General features: G+C 45.2%; 1 protein-coding gene across 1 annotated transcript in view; it reads right to left on the bottom strand.

The window, feature by feature from the left end:
- Nucleotides 1–12,500, bottom strand: part of thsd7ba (thrombospondin, type I, domain containing 7Ba) — a gene marked incomplete at both ends in the record, with an annotated part of 111,038 nt that overhangs the window by 62,867 nt on the left and 35,671 nt on the right. Inside the window, one exon of the mRNA XM_079733839.1 lies at nucleotides 10,807–11,010. Coding sequence (XP_079589965.1) covers nucleotides 10,807–11,010 — 204 coding nt within the window. The remainder of the gene's footprint in view (nucleotides 1–10,806; nucleotides 11,011–12,500) is intronic.

Below are 12,500 nucleotides of genomic sequence, written 5' to 3'. Positions count from 1 at the left end.
CTCTGCATTCCAGCCGTGAAGTTTAAAGAGACGCCCCCTGCTCTCTGCAGCCATCAAAGCAACTGGCGTGTGTGCAGCGGGAGCTCTTTCTCTGGCGTGGAACTACCCCGGGCCATAGTACAGATACAGGCTTTCTTTCATCAGCCAAGACAGGAGAGCAGCGCTCGTGAGGTGGATGGACCTCCGGCCCCCAGAAGTTAACAAATAGAACAAGACTCCAGAGTAGAAGCCTCCCACCCTCTCCCAACCTCCCACCATCCATTCATCCCTCCCTCCCTCCATCCCTCCCTCCCTCCTTCCACTATAGGCAGGTTTTGACCGCAACACAGAGCAAAGTAAAGGGCCTAAAGACCTGTAGTTTAGTTTTTGTTGGGCAAAGTTTTTGTACAGTTTCATTGTGCCGACTCTCTCTGCATGTTCTGTTCGAGCATTTCATGAATAAAGTGCGTTATTAATAATCAATAAGAAACATGCATGGTGCCTGAAGTGTGCATGTATGAAACACAGGGAAACCTTCACAATCCTTACTGGAGCCACACTACGCAAACCCAAACCAATTATGCTCCCACTACTGTAAGAGAAAACAAAAAGGAATGGTCTTGACACACACCAGTGGGACCGGCATGGGACTGTGACTAGAGGCAGCGGGCTCGTGTATGCTGATGTAACAACCGACCGCAGTAGGCCGACTCGCCCGGGCCGGTCGGGAACACCGCACAGCGCTGGCGGTTATTTAAGCGGGGGCTGGGGATATTTAGGATTTAGCGTTGCATTGTCAAGCGGCCCCCCGGGAGAGCCCCCCCGGTTGCTGCAGATGGCCAGTCGGTCATGGATGAGAGGGAAGCGTGCCGGCAGTTAACTACCCTCACGCCTGCTCCACCACAGGGAAGCTTGACACAGAGGTCCTATGCATATCCATATACAGTGGGATGGCATTTACCATTGGAGTAAGGCAGTAAAATCATTTCAAAGCGGTGTCTAAAGGCCGCAATTTGCATGCTCTTATGCCATATGTGCAAAAACACCCATTTAAGCTAAAACAAGTCGCCGCACTCAAACAGGGAAAAACTGAAAACTTGTTGATACTTTACATAATTTGTTTGAACTCCAAAGTCCCATTTCACAGTTTGTGTGGGAGTTCATTGTCTTTTTGCCCCAGCGAACTTAAAGCGGAAATGTGTTGATGGAAAAGTTGAAGCGACGCTCACGCCAGCCTAGGTGAGCTGATGGGAAAAGTCGCACGCACAGTAGACCGCGAGAGAGTCAACCTCTCACCACGGGCATTCGTTTTGTGGATGACGGGCAAAGCCACACACGCCCTCCTGTCAGCTTGTCACCTCCACACCTCCGCTGCCATGCCTGTGCACGCGAGGTGGCTGGCATCACTCTTTTAGTTTGCTCCCAAAGAGAGGTGAACGGGAAGCAAGGGGAAAACGCCAGCCGCGTGATACTCTGACGTGTAAAAGAATTATAATATGGAAAAAAGGAATTGCAGAGTTGGGTTTCACGTTATTGTGTTTCTTTGAGAACTTTATTGAAAAAAGGGGTCCTGTGAGGGAGAGTGTTCCCACACCCAGCTGCGCTCCCACGTTTCGCCTACAGCTCCGTCACTCTAATCTTTGTATTACTTTTTAAGAGGAATGACAATAGAGCCCTTTCAGCACATTCAAGGAACCTTCCTATAGAAGAGGAGGGTCTTCACCCAGACTTGCATACTTTTTATACCTTGCTTTTAATCCATACCTTATCAGAGATGGAAACGCTATGTAATCTTTAGCGTTGCGATGTTGCAGCGCAGCAGCGCATACTAAACCAACACCGTTGTTTGATTACTGAGAGGGAAAAAGGCTACGAAAACAATAACAAAACAATCCATCACGTTCCGCGGTGGTGAGGAAAATGCTAAGTTTCCCAAGTCTCCGATGTCACTTGCTTTAGGGTAGGTGACATCAATTAGTATAACATTAATAGCATAACAACGGCTTGATGCTAATATAAGCTGACCCAACAAGCAGATGTCTTGAGAAATAGGGAATAACACAGGTCTTTGCGGAAGAAACTTTATACTGCTAGAATCTGCCACATTAGCTAATTAATTACCCACCACATGCCATCTTGTTGTGTATAATTTATATGCCATGTTAACTCAGTCTCTAGACTACGTGTTTCACGAGATTCTGCTCCTTCACCTATTACAAATCGGTCTAGCATTTAATACACTTTCTAAACAGAACCCCGCTATCTCTGTGTATCTCATTAGATGATATAATGAGTATCATATAATAAATTATAATAAGAAAGGCATCTAATCATGCATTGTGAGATAAATGGCAATTTTCAAAAGGTTGCCGAAACCAAAAGAGAAAGCATACATACATTTTGTCCCACTGAAAACCTGACAAAATACAGCTTCTAATGTTACGACTGCATATCTTCTGTGTGCGTCTACAGAGATCTGCTCATCAGATATAATGGCACCACACAGCATGATGCAGCAGCTTCATGTCTTACTTGCGAGGCAGAGAATGGGCGAAGAGGGACCCCCGACTGGACTTCCCTTCATCAGCACTAACGACAGATCTGAGCACTAAACTTGATTCAACACTCGGCTCAGCCTCTCGCTTATTCAGGAGGACATTTGAACGCCGACGCCGACGCCGATACAGTACACTCAAACAATAGATACAACAAAATGTAATGACTGCGATACAAAAGAGGAGGTGATTCAGCTTAATGCATTTTGACACACAACCCCAGCGAACAGGGCAGCAGCAAGAAAAGGGATACGGCCCAAATGTGGACGAGAACTCGGGAATTTAACAAACTCCGGGCTTTAATATGTGTGTATGTGTGTGTTTGTGTGTATGTGTGTGTTTGTATGTAATGTATTTTTCTTTTTTGGTTGTCTTTTGTTTCGTTATTAAGAAATATGTTCTTAATATGTTGTAATTGTACTTTGTTGTCAAGTAGCCCCTTGAAAACGAAATGGGTTCATCTCAAGGGGTTATTCCTAATAAAAGTATTTGAATTTAATAAAGAAAACTCAAAATCTCAATTCCAACAAACTGGCATAGAAAAGAATGACGACTAGAAACAAGGCAGACAAAGGTACAGACAATAATAACGTACCGACAACGGAACAAAGGAAGTGGTATATAATGGGACTGACTAATAGGGGGATGAAGTGATTGCAGATGGGAGGGGCGGGATCTGTGAAGCGAGGGGAAAGATCCAAGGACATCTGGTGGACAGGTGGAGAATGGAAGCTAAATAACATGGTCACACGATGACAGCGAGCCCGCTTTTCACACTTTGTAGCAGCCAAGTGACATGTTGATCATTTCACAAAAGGAAAAATAATATACAGCGCGTCGTTTCCTTACAACACGCCTTCAAGGAGAAATAAATGCACATTCGCAGTGTTCTTTCTCTAACACTCTATTAATACGCCTACGCATCTCTCCCTTGAAAATTCCTCTGCAGTTTAAGAACATTAGTAGATAAAGAACTGCACTAGCCATGTGCATTCATAATCAACTTCAGAAGTTATTGAATAAATGATGTAATTTGATGTAATTCTTTCAGCTAGGGTCGGCAATATAGCAAAACCAGGCAGAATTAGCTCGATTTTGAGAGTATCAAACTCAAAGAAAAATCAAACCCCTCTCTTCAGGCCTAACTCGAAGGCCACTACTCTAAAACGCAGGACTAGCTCGGTAGCTTAAGTCATATGTCTTCCTAGCCTGTTAGGAAGACATATGACTCCTGTTGTGCGTCATGCACACAACAAGAAAGATCTCATTACTACTTGACACAAACATGGAATTCTTTCAAGTATTTTCCGGAGGGGAGGTCAATAAAATCACCAACGTATATCAAATGATCTTCTTGAATAGACACACTACCATTAATTATAGCTTAAAATATCTTTTAATGAACCACTTTTAGGAACCACTTTTCTGTACATGTTTACATATTTTAGAGAGCCACAAATGCCGCCCCATACATTCTCTGAAAATAGGCAGGGAGTCTGCTTCTATTACATATTATAGATTATAGTATATGCATCATTTATTTAGATACAATCATTTTTTCCAGGGGTTATACAGTCTTGCGACAGCCACAGGAACTGTATGTTTCTTTTTTTTGATGTTTTAATCTTCGGCTCTATTCTGCTGCCTCTCTTTCCAACTCTCAAATCTTCCCTACAGAAGCTCAACTGAAACAGAACTTCCATGTGGACGTAGAGGAATACCTTTACTGACAAATGACATCAATAAGACCTGAAATGCTGACTGAATGAATCTGGTAAAAGCACGACAGATACCATAGTCTTCAGTCCTTTGCGGTATTCTTAATGTGTGAGACTAACAAATGATTATATTACACTCAAAGCTGACCTGAAACTCAAGGCATGTCCTATGCCTTATTGTCCTTCTTCACTCGTACTTGAAAGTCCAGCATGAATTACGACACTTTCCTGCCGTCGTCGTCCCTTGAGGACTTCACATGCATGGTTAAATTAAGGAATATACGTCATACGTTGGATGTACTTAATTGTGCATTGGTCCATGCCAAACTTTGATGGATTGCCTAATTCAAGAAAAGTTGCTAATGTCGCGAAGGTACGTCGTGTACTTAATTACTGTGATGATAAATGTGCCTCAGTGTGCAGTGACAGGGAACACTTTCGACTTCAGTGGACACAGTGGCGCCTTGCTGACAACAAACGGCAAACTCCGTATCAATCAGCGTCACTCCCTGGTCTGATTGCGGATATCTCGCTGTTGCAGTTATTTCGTTGATAGGGCTACAGTCGTCGCATGGGGGAACCACGGCCATCTCAGTGATAAGCCAAACAAACGAAAACAACTTGTTGACAAGTGGCAGCGCTGTAGAATTCTGACACTTCCTGGAAAAAAGCTCTCTAAAGGTAAAAAAAAAAAAAAAAGTAAAGGTAAGAAACCAACCTGTAACCGCAATCAATCCACGTCCACCATAAATCCATCTCCTCGTGGTGACCGCAGGTGCTGGATCCCCTTCAGTGATTTCAACTTTTGAGGCGTTTGTCATTATGAATCAATGCCCGGGTTAAGGCCTTGACCTGACGAATACACACAGCTTAATAGGAGGAGCATGGGCCAGGACAATGAATGAAGCATACCCTTGAGGTGCTTTCAGGTTAGCTTTTACAACCTGCTTTTATAACTTTTACAGGGTGGGTGGTTTTCAGAGCAGTTTTTGTACTATTCAAATATATGGGTCATATCCATCCCACGCCATTCTTAAAGACACACTACGAACTCCAAGGCCAGCCGGCGGGCCACCGTCTTATACAGGTGATGCTGGTGGTGGTGGAGGATTGTTTACATCAGGCATGGTGCGTTCAGCGCCGTATCCAGTGAGGTCAAGGTAGATATCGTCACCCTGGCAAACAAGAGGTTCGCTTGGAGGCTGCTGGAATATTATTCAGTATCACGACCCAAGGCCGTCACCCATCCTATAGCATCCTATAGCTCGCCCCCGCTTTGATATGCTGAACACTTATTAATGTTCCACCGTCTAATGGACTAGTCCGGGAAAGAGAAGAAGAAATTCCCCCACGTGTGAACCTTGGACCTAGGTGGAGAAGAGGTGGTGGATACATGTATTCCATATTGCAAGTGGGACAAATGTCCTTGAGTGCGATTGAAAGAGTTAAAACGCGCGAGCCTGCTGCCTTCTGTTTGAATCTTGGAATGCATTGTGGCCTGTGTTTGTAGCGGTTTGAGTTACTATGACAGCACACAGAATCGTCTCAGTTCTCAGTGGGAGCAGGGTCGCCTTGAACGACACTAACGTATTGTTAACATGCTCAGGGAATAGGACCAGTGGCGGTGGTTCAATAGGGGGCGCTAGGGCGCCGCCCCTCCGTGAAATATTCACTTGAATATATCTGCCAACTATTAATCAACTATTATCAATACCAAATAAATCAACAAAAATACATAGCGTTTATCCTCGTTTAATTGTGCGATATACTTGTCACCGCCAGCAACCATTTAAATGCGTCTGAACGTCAATGATTTGGGCTAGGGTAGTTATTGGTCATTCGAAATAAAGCCCTCCTCCAAGTCAGGGGCGCCGGCCAAGTTGAAGTCAATGTAAGCTCGCTAACTTTTTGCTGTCTATCAAGAGAGAGACAGCTTTTCATTGGCGCAAGAAAATTCGCCCTCGGGTCGCACCAGTGTGCGCCCCAGGCCAATTGTATCGCTTTTCTTTTTTGTTATGGCCACATGACTGGACAATTCAGCGAATCAATCAAATAGGCTACCTCTCTCAACAGCATTCGCGCAACACAACTACATGTAGAGAAGAGATAGATTGCTAACCAGCAGAGAGTTGTAAGCACTTTCCACCCTTTTCATTGGAGAAATAGGACTCCCCAAGCAATGTTATACTTAAAAGGAGCAAGTAAGTTACATATTAATTTAGTCTTTCGGCCAGTGGCATATAAACAAAATGAAGCAACTGTCCCATATTTCTAACTGCATTTGAAGTAAACATTGAGACTCACAAAAAATGGACGCCATAGGACAGTGATCATGATTTGTCTCAATATCAGAATAACAATGGGTCGAATAGCAATGGCTGGTGGAATGGCCATAAAGTAGGTCTGTATATGAAGTGTAAGCTTGTCCAGGCCCTGCAAGTCAGGATGTAGGCTATGAATCTGAACGAATAGTAGGTAAGAAGGTAGTGGCCATCCCCAAAATGCACCAGAATACAGGAAATCAAATCTATTAAATTGCATTTTTTTTATGGTGGGAGGGGCGAACCCCAGACCCCCTGTACATTACTGTGCCCCACCAACATTTTTGATCACCAGCCGCCACTGAGTAGGACGCTAGTTAAGATAGTGTCAAGGTTGAGTCTTTTCATACACCAGCTGGAACCAGCTAGTTTAATCCTTGAGAAGATCTAGGTCCAAATAGAGATAAAGACATTGAGGACGGGCTGATTGCCAGTTTATAATTATTTGAAGATGTTTAAGGGTTCTTAATCCCCCTTTTAATTAATAACGATGTAATCTTTTATTATTTGAGATCTTTGTGAAATTAGCAGACCTAATTATTCGTAATATGGATTATTTGTTCTGTCTTTTTTCGTTACCCATGTATTCCTGATCAGGGGTGTTGTGGTTGTAAGTCAGGGTGACACCTCCAATGGCCTGCCAGTATAACGCATGGTCACATAAACCACCTCCATCTGCCATCCTCTAAACCCAGAGGGCGGGGATGTCTTTGCTTTCTTGTGCATCCCCTCGCTTCTTTTAACATAATTGTCGGTAACAAAACATAATCAGAACAGGGGAAATGGAATGAGGTGTTTTTTGTTTGTTTGTAGGGCTGGATGCAATGCCCAGGATTTTCCCCAGAATATACACCGTTTTAAGTGGTCGTGTAGACAATATGTCAAATGCAATGGATTGCCTTCCTTTTCAATTTCAGAGTGCTTCATGGGTTGATTGAAGTTGCCTCGCACTTTGGCTTAGCAATACAACAGGTTGGCTCACCTTTGATGGTGGATCGTGGGGCTGCTGTAGATCTTCATTTTAGTTCCCTGTCAAGGAAACTCATCTGCCAGAGAAGAAGCTAAAGCATTCTTCTACTTTCATTAGAAAGTATCCCTTCCCACCAGAACGGCATAGGGAGTTCATAGAGCATGAAATGGACAATACTAACACAAAACCATGTTGGGAAATTGGACACCAACGGCTTTTTCACTCCATGCAGCCATGAATGAAGAACAGTTTGCTGAGAATTTATTAATTTGTTGAAATATTGAAATCAACTTTTTTGTAATTACTGCCAAAACAAAACAAGACTTGTTAAAAGTTCAAAAGAGCCACTGCATAAAAAGGTAGCAATTTACCCTCCGAGCGTAACTTTCTTTTTAAGTTGTTTTTAAAGTGTTTAATACATGAGACACAAGCATACGCAGAATGAACCTGCTGTGCAAACTACCCACTGTGCTCAACATATAAATGGATAATTTAACTCATTATTCGGTGCCATTAGCAGCAGATTGGGCTGCTTATCAGTACCCCTGGGATGGAAAGACTATTTATTATAAAATTGGATCAGGGTGAGCTGAAATTTTTAAACAGTTTAAAGTAGCAATGTGTTACATTTCAACTAGCTTGTAGATTCAAACAACCTGGACATATCTCTAGCCATTGCTGATCGATATTGCATAAATTCGACTCAAACAGCAAAGGCCTATATTCGATTTATAATAAACTAAATCTCAGACTTTCCTGTTCGAAAGACAAATGATAAAATGTCATGCATTTTAACAAGGAACAATTGCAATTCTGGAACAATTAAACAGGAAAAATTATAATTCGTAGTGTTGCAAATTCCAAGCAGCACTGAAACATTTGATATCACTGTGTGACTTTCTAAATCTTAAAAAGTTAAGAATAAAACTATGCCGTCTCGGTCCTGTTGGGAGTCTGCGAGCTGCGGACAAAAAAAAATGTCTTTGACGCACGCATCACACCCGGGGGAGCGAGGAGGTAGTGGAGCGAGCCACCGGTCGAAGAGGCTATTTGATTCTGTTTCTCTCAAAGACCGACCAAATGAATCTGTCAAGCACAACAGGGAAACAGCTAACAGCATGTTCACGCATGAAAACAAGATTCGGAAAGGTCGCTAGGGGTCGACGTGGTAGAGGAAAAAAAAAAGTGCATTGATTGTATCCCAAGTCAACAACAAAATACAAATTCATCCTTCCAATTAGCTGTTCTTCCATCAATCAATCTATCGAGCAGGCAGAGGACAGAGACACTCTAGAAAGTATGGACCAAAGCCGCCGGTATCACACAGCCAGGTAGCCACGGGCAGGCATGAATACGGTGATGGAGCCATATTGAACGGGCACTGAATTGGTCCTGTCAGCCACGTCAATTTCTGAAGACAGCTGAGAGAATTTAGCTCTTTCTCACAGTCTGAGCCTCTGTCTTTGGGTATTAGGCTCTTTCCTCCTTTTTGTGAGTCTCTCTGCCTCCCTCCCTCCCTCTCTCTCCCACTCTTTCACAGACGCATGCTTTGCAATATATCTATGGGCGGCCCTTTCTCCCTTTCAACTGTTATTTCTGTCTGAACAGAGAAGCAGAGTATCCCTCGCGTCGATTCCAGCCAGGTGAGAGCCCATTCTGAAATGGCAACAACAACTCAGGAGCGGCAAGGCTAAACAACAAACTGCCAGTTTTCATTGTTTTTTTTTCCACACATCTCGCGTTGGCATACAAATGCAATTGGAAATAATGGAGAGGATGATGACAACGGCAATGCAAAATTATGTACATTTCATATTAATAAGCCCACTAATCCATAAATATGGAATGGAATTAAATCCTGCCTGGGCCCATTATTGCTTGTGCTGATTTGCATACAGTGTGAAGGCTGGGTCGTTAAAGCCATCGCGTGGAAGACGGCATCCTCCGTAAAGGTCTGAGGTACTTCCAACCGGGCCGTGATATTGCTCCACGTGTTGAAGGAAAGTAAGCAATTATGTTTGGAATAATGCGTCCAATAAGGCCGATTAATACCTCTAACGAGCCTCATTAAATGAAGAGCGGCAAGCCGACTTGTCAACAGTCGCAGACAACAGAGTCAGCACGCGGGCGGTTTTCACAGGGCCTTGGCGTAGGCCCAGAGACGCCGCCGTTGTCTTGTCAAACCTCGTTAGGATCTCCCGGTTTTCTAATTTTTTCGGACCTTCGCAACGCCTCCTTGATAAAGACGCGCGTAATCGGATGTGACAGGATGATAAAACAGCCGTCGGGAGAGGAAAAAAACGAACAAACGAAAAAAATAATAAAAGATGACATAATTAGGTTTATAATCTATGCGAGATGGGCAGTGATGCTCTTGTGAGGATGCCGTAATTCTGACTGTTAATCAGACTAACGTTTACCACCCTCCATAAACTGCAGTGATAGCGGTTTATGAATAATGCAGCGCACCGGTGAAAGTGGCGGGAAGGCCACTGTCACACAATGGATCCCATTATGGCCGAGTGGCCATATTTCCATCTAATTGTCTGAGGAATTTTAAGTGAACTTTTGAAACGAAGCAAAAAAGGAATTAAAAAGAGGAGATGCTAATCGGGTGTGTCTTCTTCACCTGGTTTGAGCTTGTAACCTAGGCAATGCAAAGCGTACTTTTGTCCGAATTTTGCGGTAGGCGCTACGCAGGGCTGTGAAAAATAGTATACGAAGTAGAGGTTGCAAACCAGAAACCCAAACCAATCGCGTTGACCATCTGATGGTATTTTTCCGTGGATAAAGCCATATTAAGATCTCCTCTTCGGTCCACTCGTACCCGTTGCAATCAGCCGTGTTTTTGCACGTTATGGGAATATCTGCAAACTCTTTGACAGCGGACACAGCTGATAAGTTACGTGAGTTAAACGCTAGCGACATCTGTCGCGCTATGTACATCGACCTCCGACGATTTCACCGCTTTCCTTTTTAATGAGATACTTCAAAATTAAAATAAAAAATAAGTGGATGGAAACACGGCTAGCGTGCGCACGTTGCAGAGCTCGCAATCCTTCTGAAGTATGTCAGGAGTACTGCGCTGACAAAGACCCCGCCACTGGCTCACTGACGTTCACTCAAAGCTTGGCACTCGCAGAGAGCAACCATCTGATCAAAGACTGGGTTTAACGCTAATGGAAACACCGGCCAAACAACAGAGGGAACCAAAAACATGTCAGTCAACCTTGTATATCTGCACGAAGCCTTGAGCCGCGTACCTTCGGTGTCGACGCAGGTCACGTTCTGGCGGGCGGTGCCCGGTCCGCAGGCGTTTTTGCCAGGCGCGCACTCCTCGAGGGACCGCACCCGCCACAGGTAGCAGGAGGGGTCCTCGCACGGGGCCGACTCCAGCAGGTGGGGACAGGTCTGGGAGGACAGGTCCGCGGGCTCCCACAGCACCCGGCGCCTGCGGTGTCTGAAGCCTTGCATGGGAGACGGGGGAGAGAGGGGAAGGAGAGGGAGAGGGGGAACGTTGGCGGGTCAAACAATGTCTTGATCCAACAGCAAAAAACAACCCCCTTCCCGAGAAACGAAGACACAAATGGAATACAGCAGTGAGGAATGAGAGGGGCGTTGTGGAGTCAGGGAAGATAAAAAATATTATTCTAAATTATAATGTATCGGCGGTATCCTCTGCTCCCAGTTTCCCACCAACCTTGGCACAAAACGGCGTGGAGCCTTTCCAAGCAGTATCACATAATGGGACGGGCCCCATGAATGGCAATGAATGTTGGTGGAGGTGACCTCACACTCACACTCCCATCCAACACATGACTGTTTGACTACCGGGCGCATGGTGCAGGCAGAGGAGGGAGAGAGACACAGAGAGACAGGGAGAGACCAGACACACACACACACACACACACGCACACACAAAGGCTTTAGAAAGAGAGTGGGGGAGAGGCGACAGAAAGAGAGAGAGACGACAGAGAGTAGAGTAGAGGAGAAAAAAACAGAGAAGAGACGACAGAGTGGGTAGAATGAGGCGAAATAGAGGCAAAAGAAAGAGAGAGAGAGAAAGAGAGAAAAAAAGACAGAGAAAGAGAGAGAGAGAGCGAGAGAGAGAGAGAGAGAGAAGAGGAGACAGAGGAAGAGACAACAGAGTACAGAGAGAGAACGAGATAGGGGAGAGACCAAGAGAGCGAGAGGGGAGAGAGACCAAGAGAGAGAGAGGCGCCAGAGAGAGCGAGAGAGAGAGAGAGAGTCAAAGCAGCGAAGCTTCGTTATCCCGCTCCGTGTGGACAGATACCTGTCCCAGCGCTGTTGCTGCCACCGCAGTCTCTCTCTACTAAATTGCGATGTGCCTGACGCTCGTCTCACAGCTGCTACCGCCGCTCCCCGCCCGCCGTCGCCACCCCGGGCCCCCGCGGAGAAGAGCCGCCGGGCCCCCGTGCTTCACTGAGCTCATTTGATTACTAATTAAAATGCACCGAGTCAGAGTGACTCCTCGAGCGGAGCCGTCCCGTCGCCGAGGAAGCAGGTGCATTACGGATTCAGAGCTGGTTTGCGGGGACAAGGGTGGAGGTGTGTGGGCGGGGGGGGAGGGGGAGAGGAACACGAGGGTGGTCGGAGCTGAGCGCATGGCTCAGCGTGACAAGCCGTCTTCCTGGAGGCTAGATTGGATGTGGCGTTTAGACGGCGAATCATCTCCCTTTTCCCTTGCCTCTCCCTCTGGGGTCGTGGGGATCATTGTGGATCGGGGGCGTACACACACGCTCACATGGTCAACCCCACAGTGTGTGACTGTATTCTGGCATGTGTTTCGTCACACCAATTATCATGTTTAGCAATACCACACCATAAACGTTCATTACTGCAATTACCGTAATTATTTCTACACTTTATTTGAAAAAAAATAAAGAACTTGAACTTGAACTCACGATGGCTGAGTAGGGGCTAGGAGCGGATGGGG

This window comes from Pollachius pollachius, assembly GCF_949987615.1.
Source record: "Pollachius pollachius genome assembly, chromosome: 3".
In the NCBI taxonomy this organism is placed as follows: Eukaryota; Metazoa; Chordata; class Actinopteri; order Gadiformes; family Gadidae; genus Pollachius; species Pollachius pollachius.
Note: the sequence above shows the minus strand (reverse complement) of the source record. Positions and strands in the feature narration are given on the sequence as shown.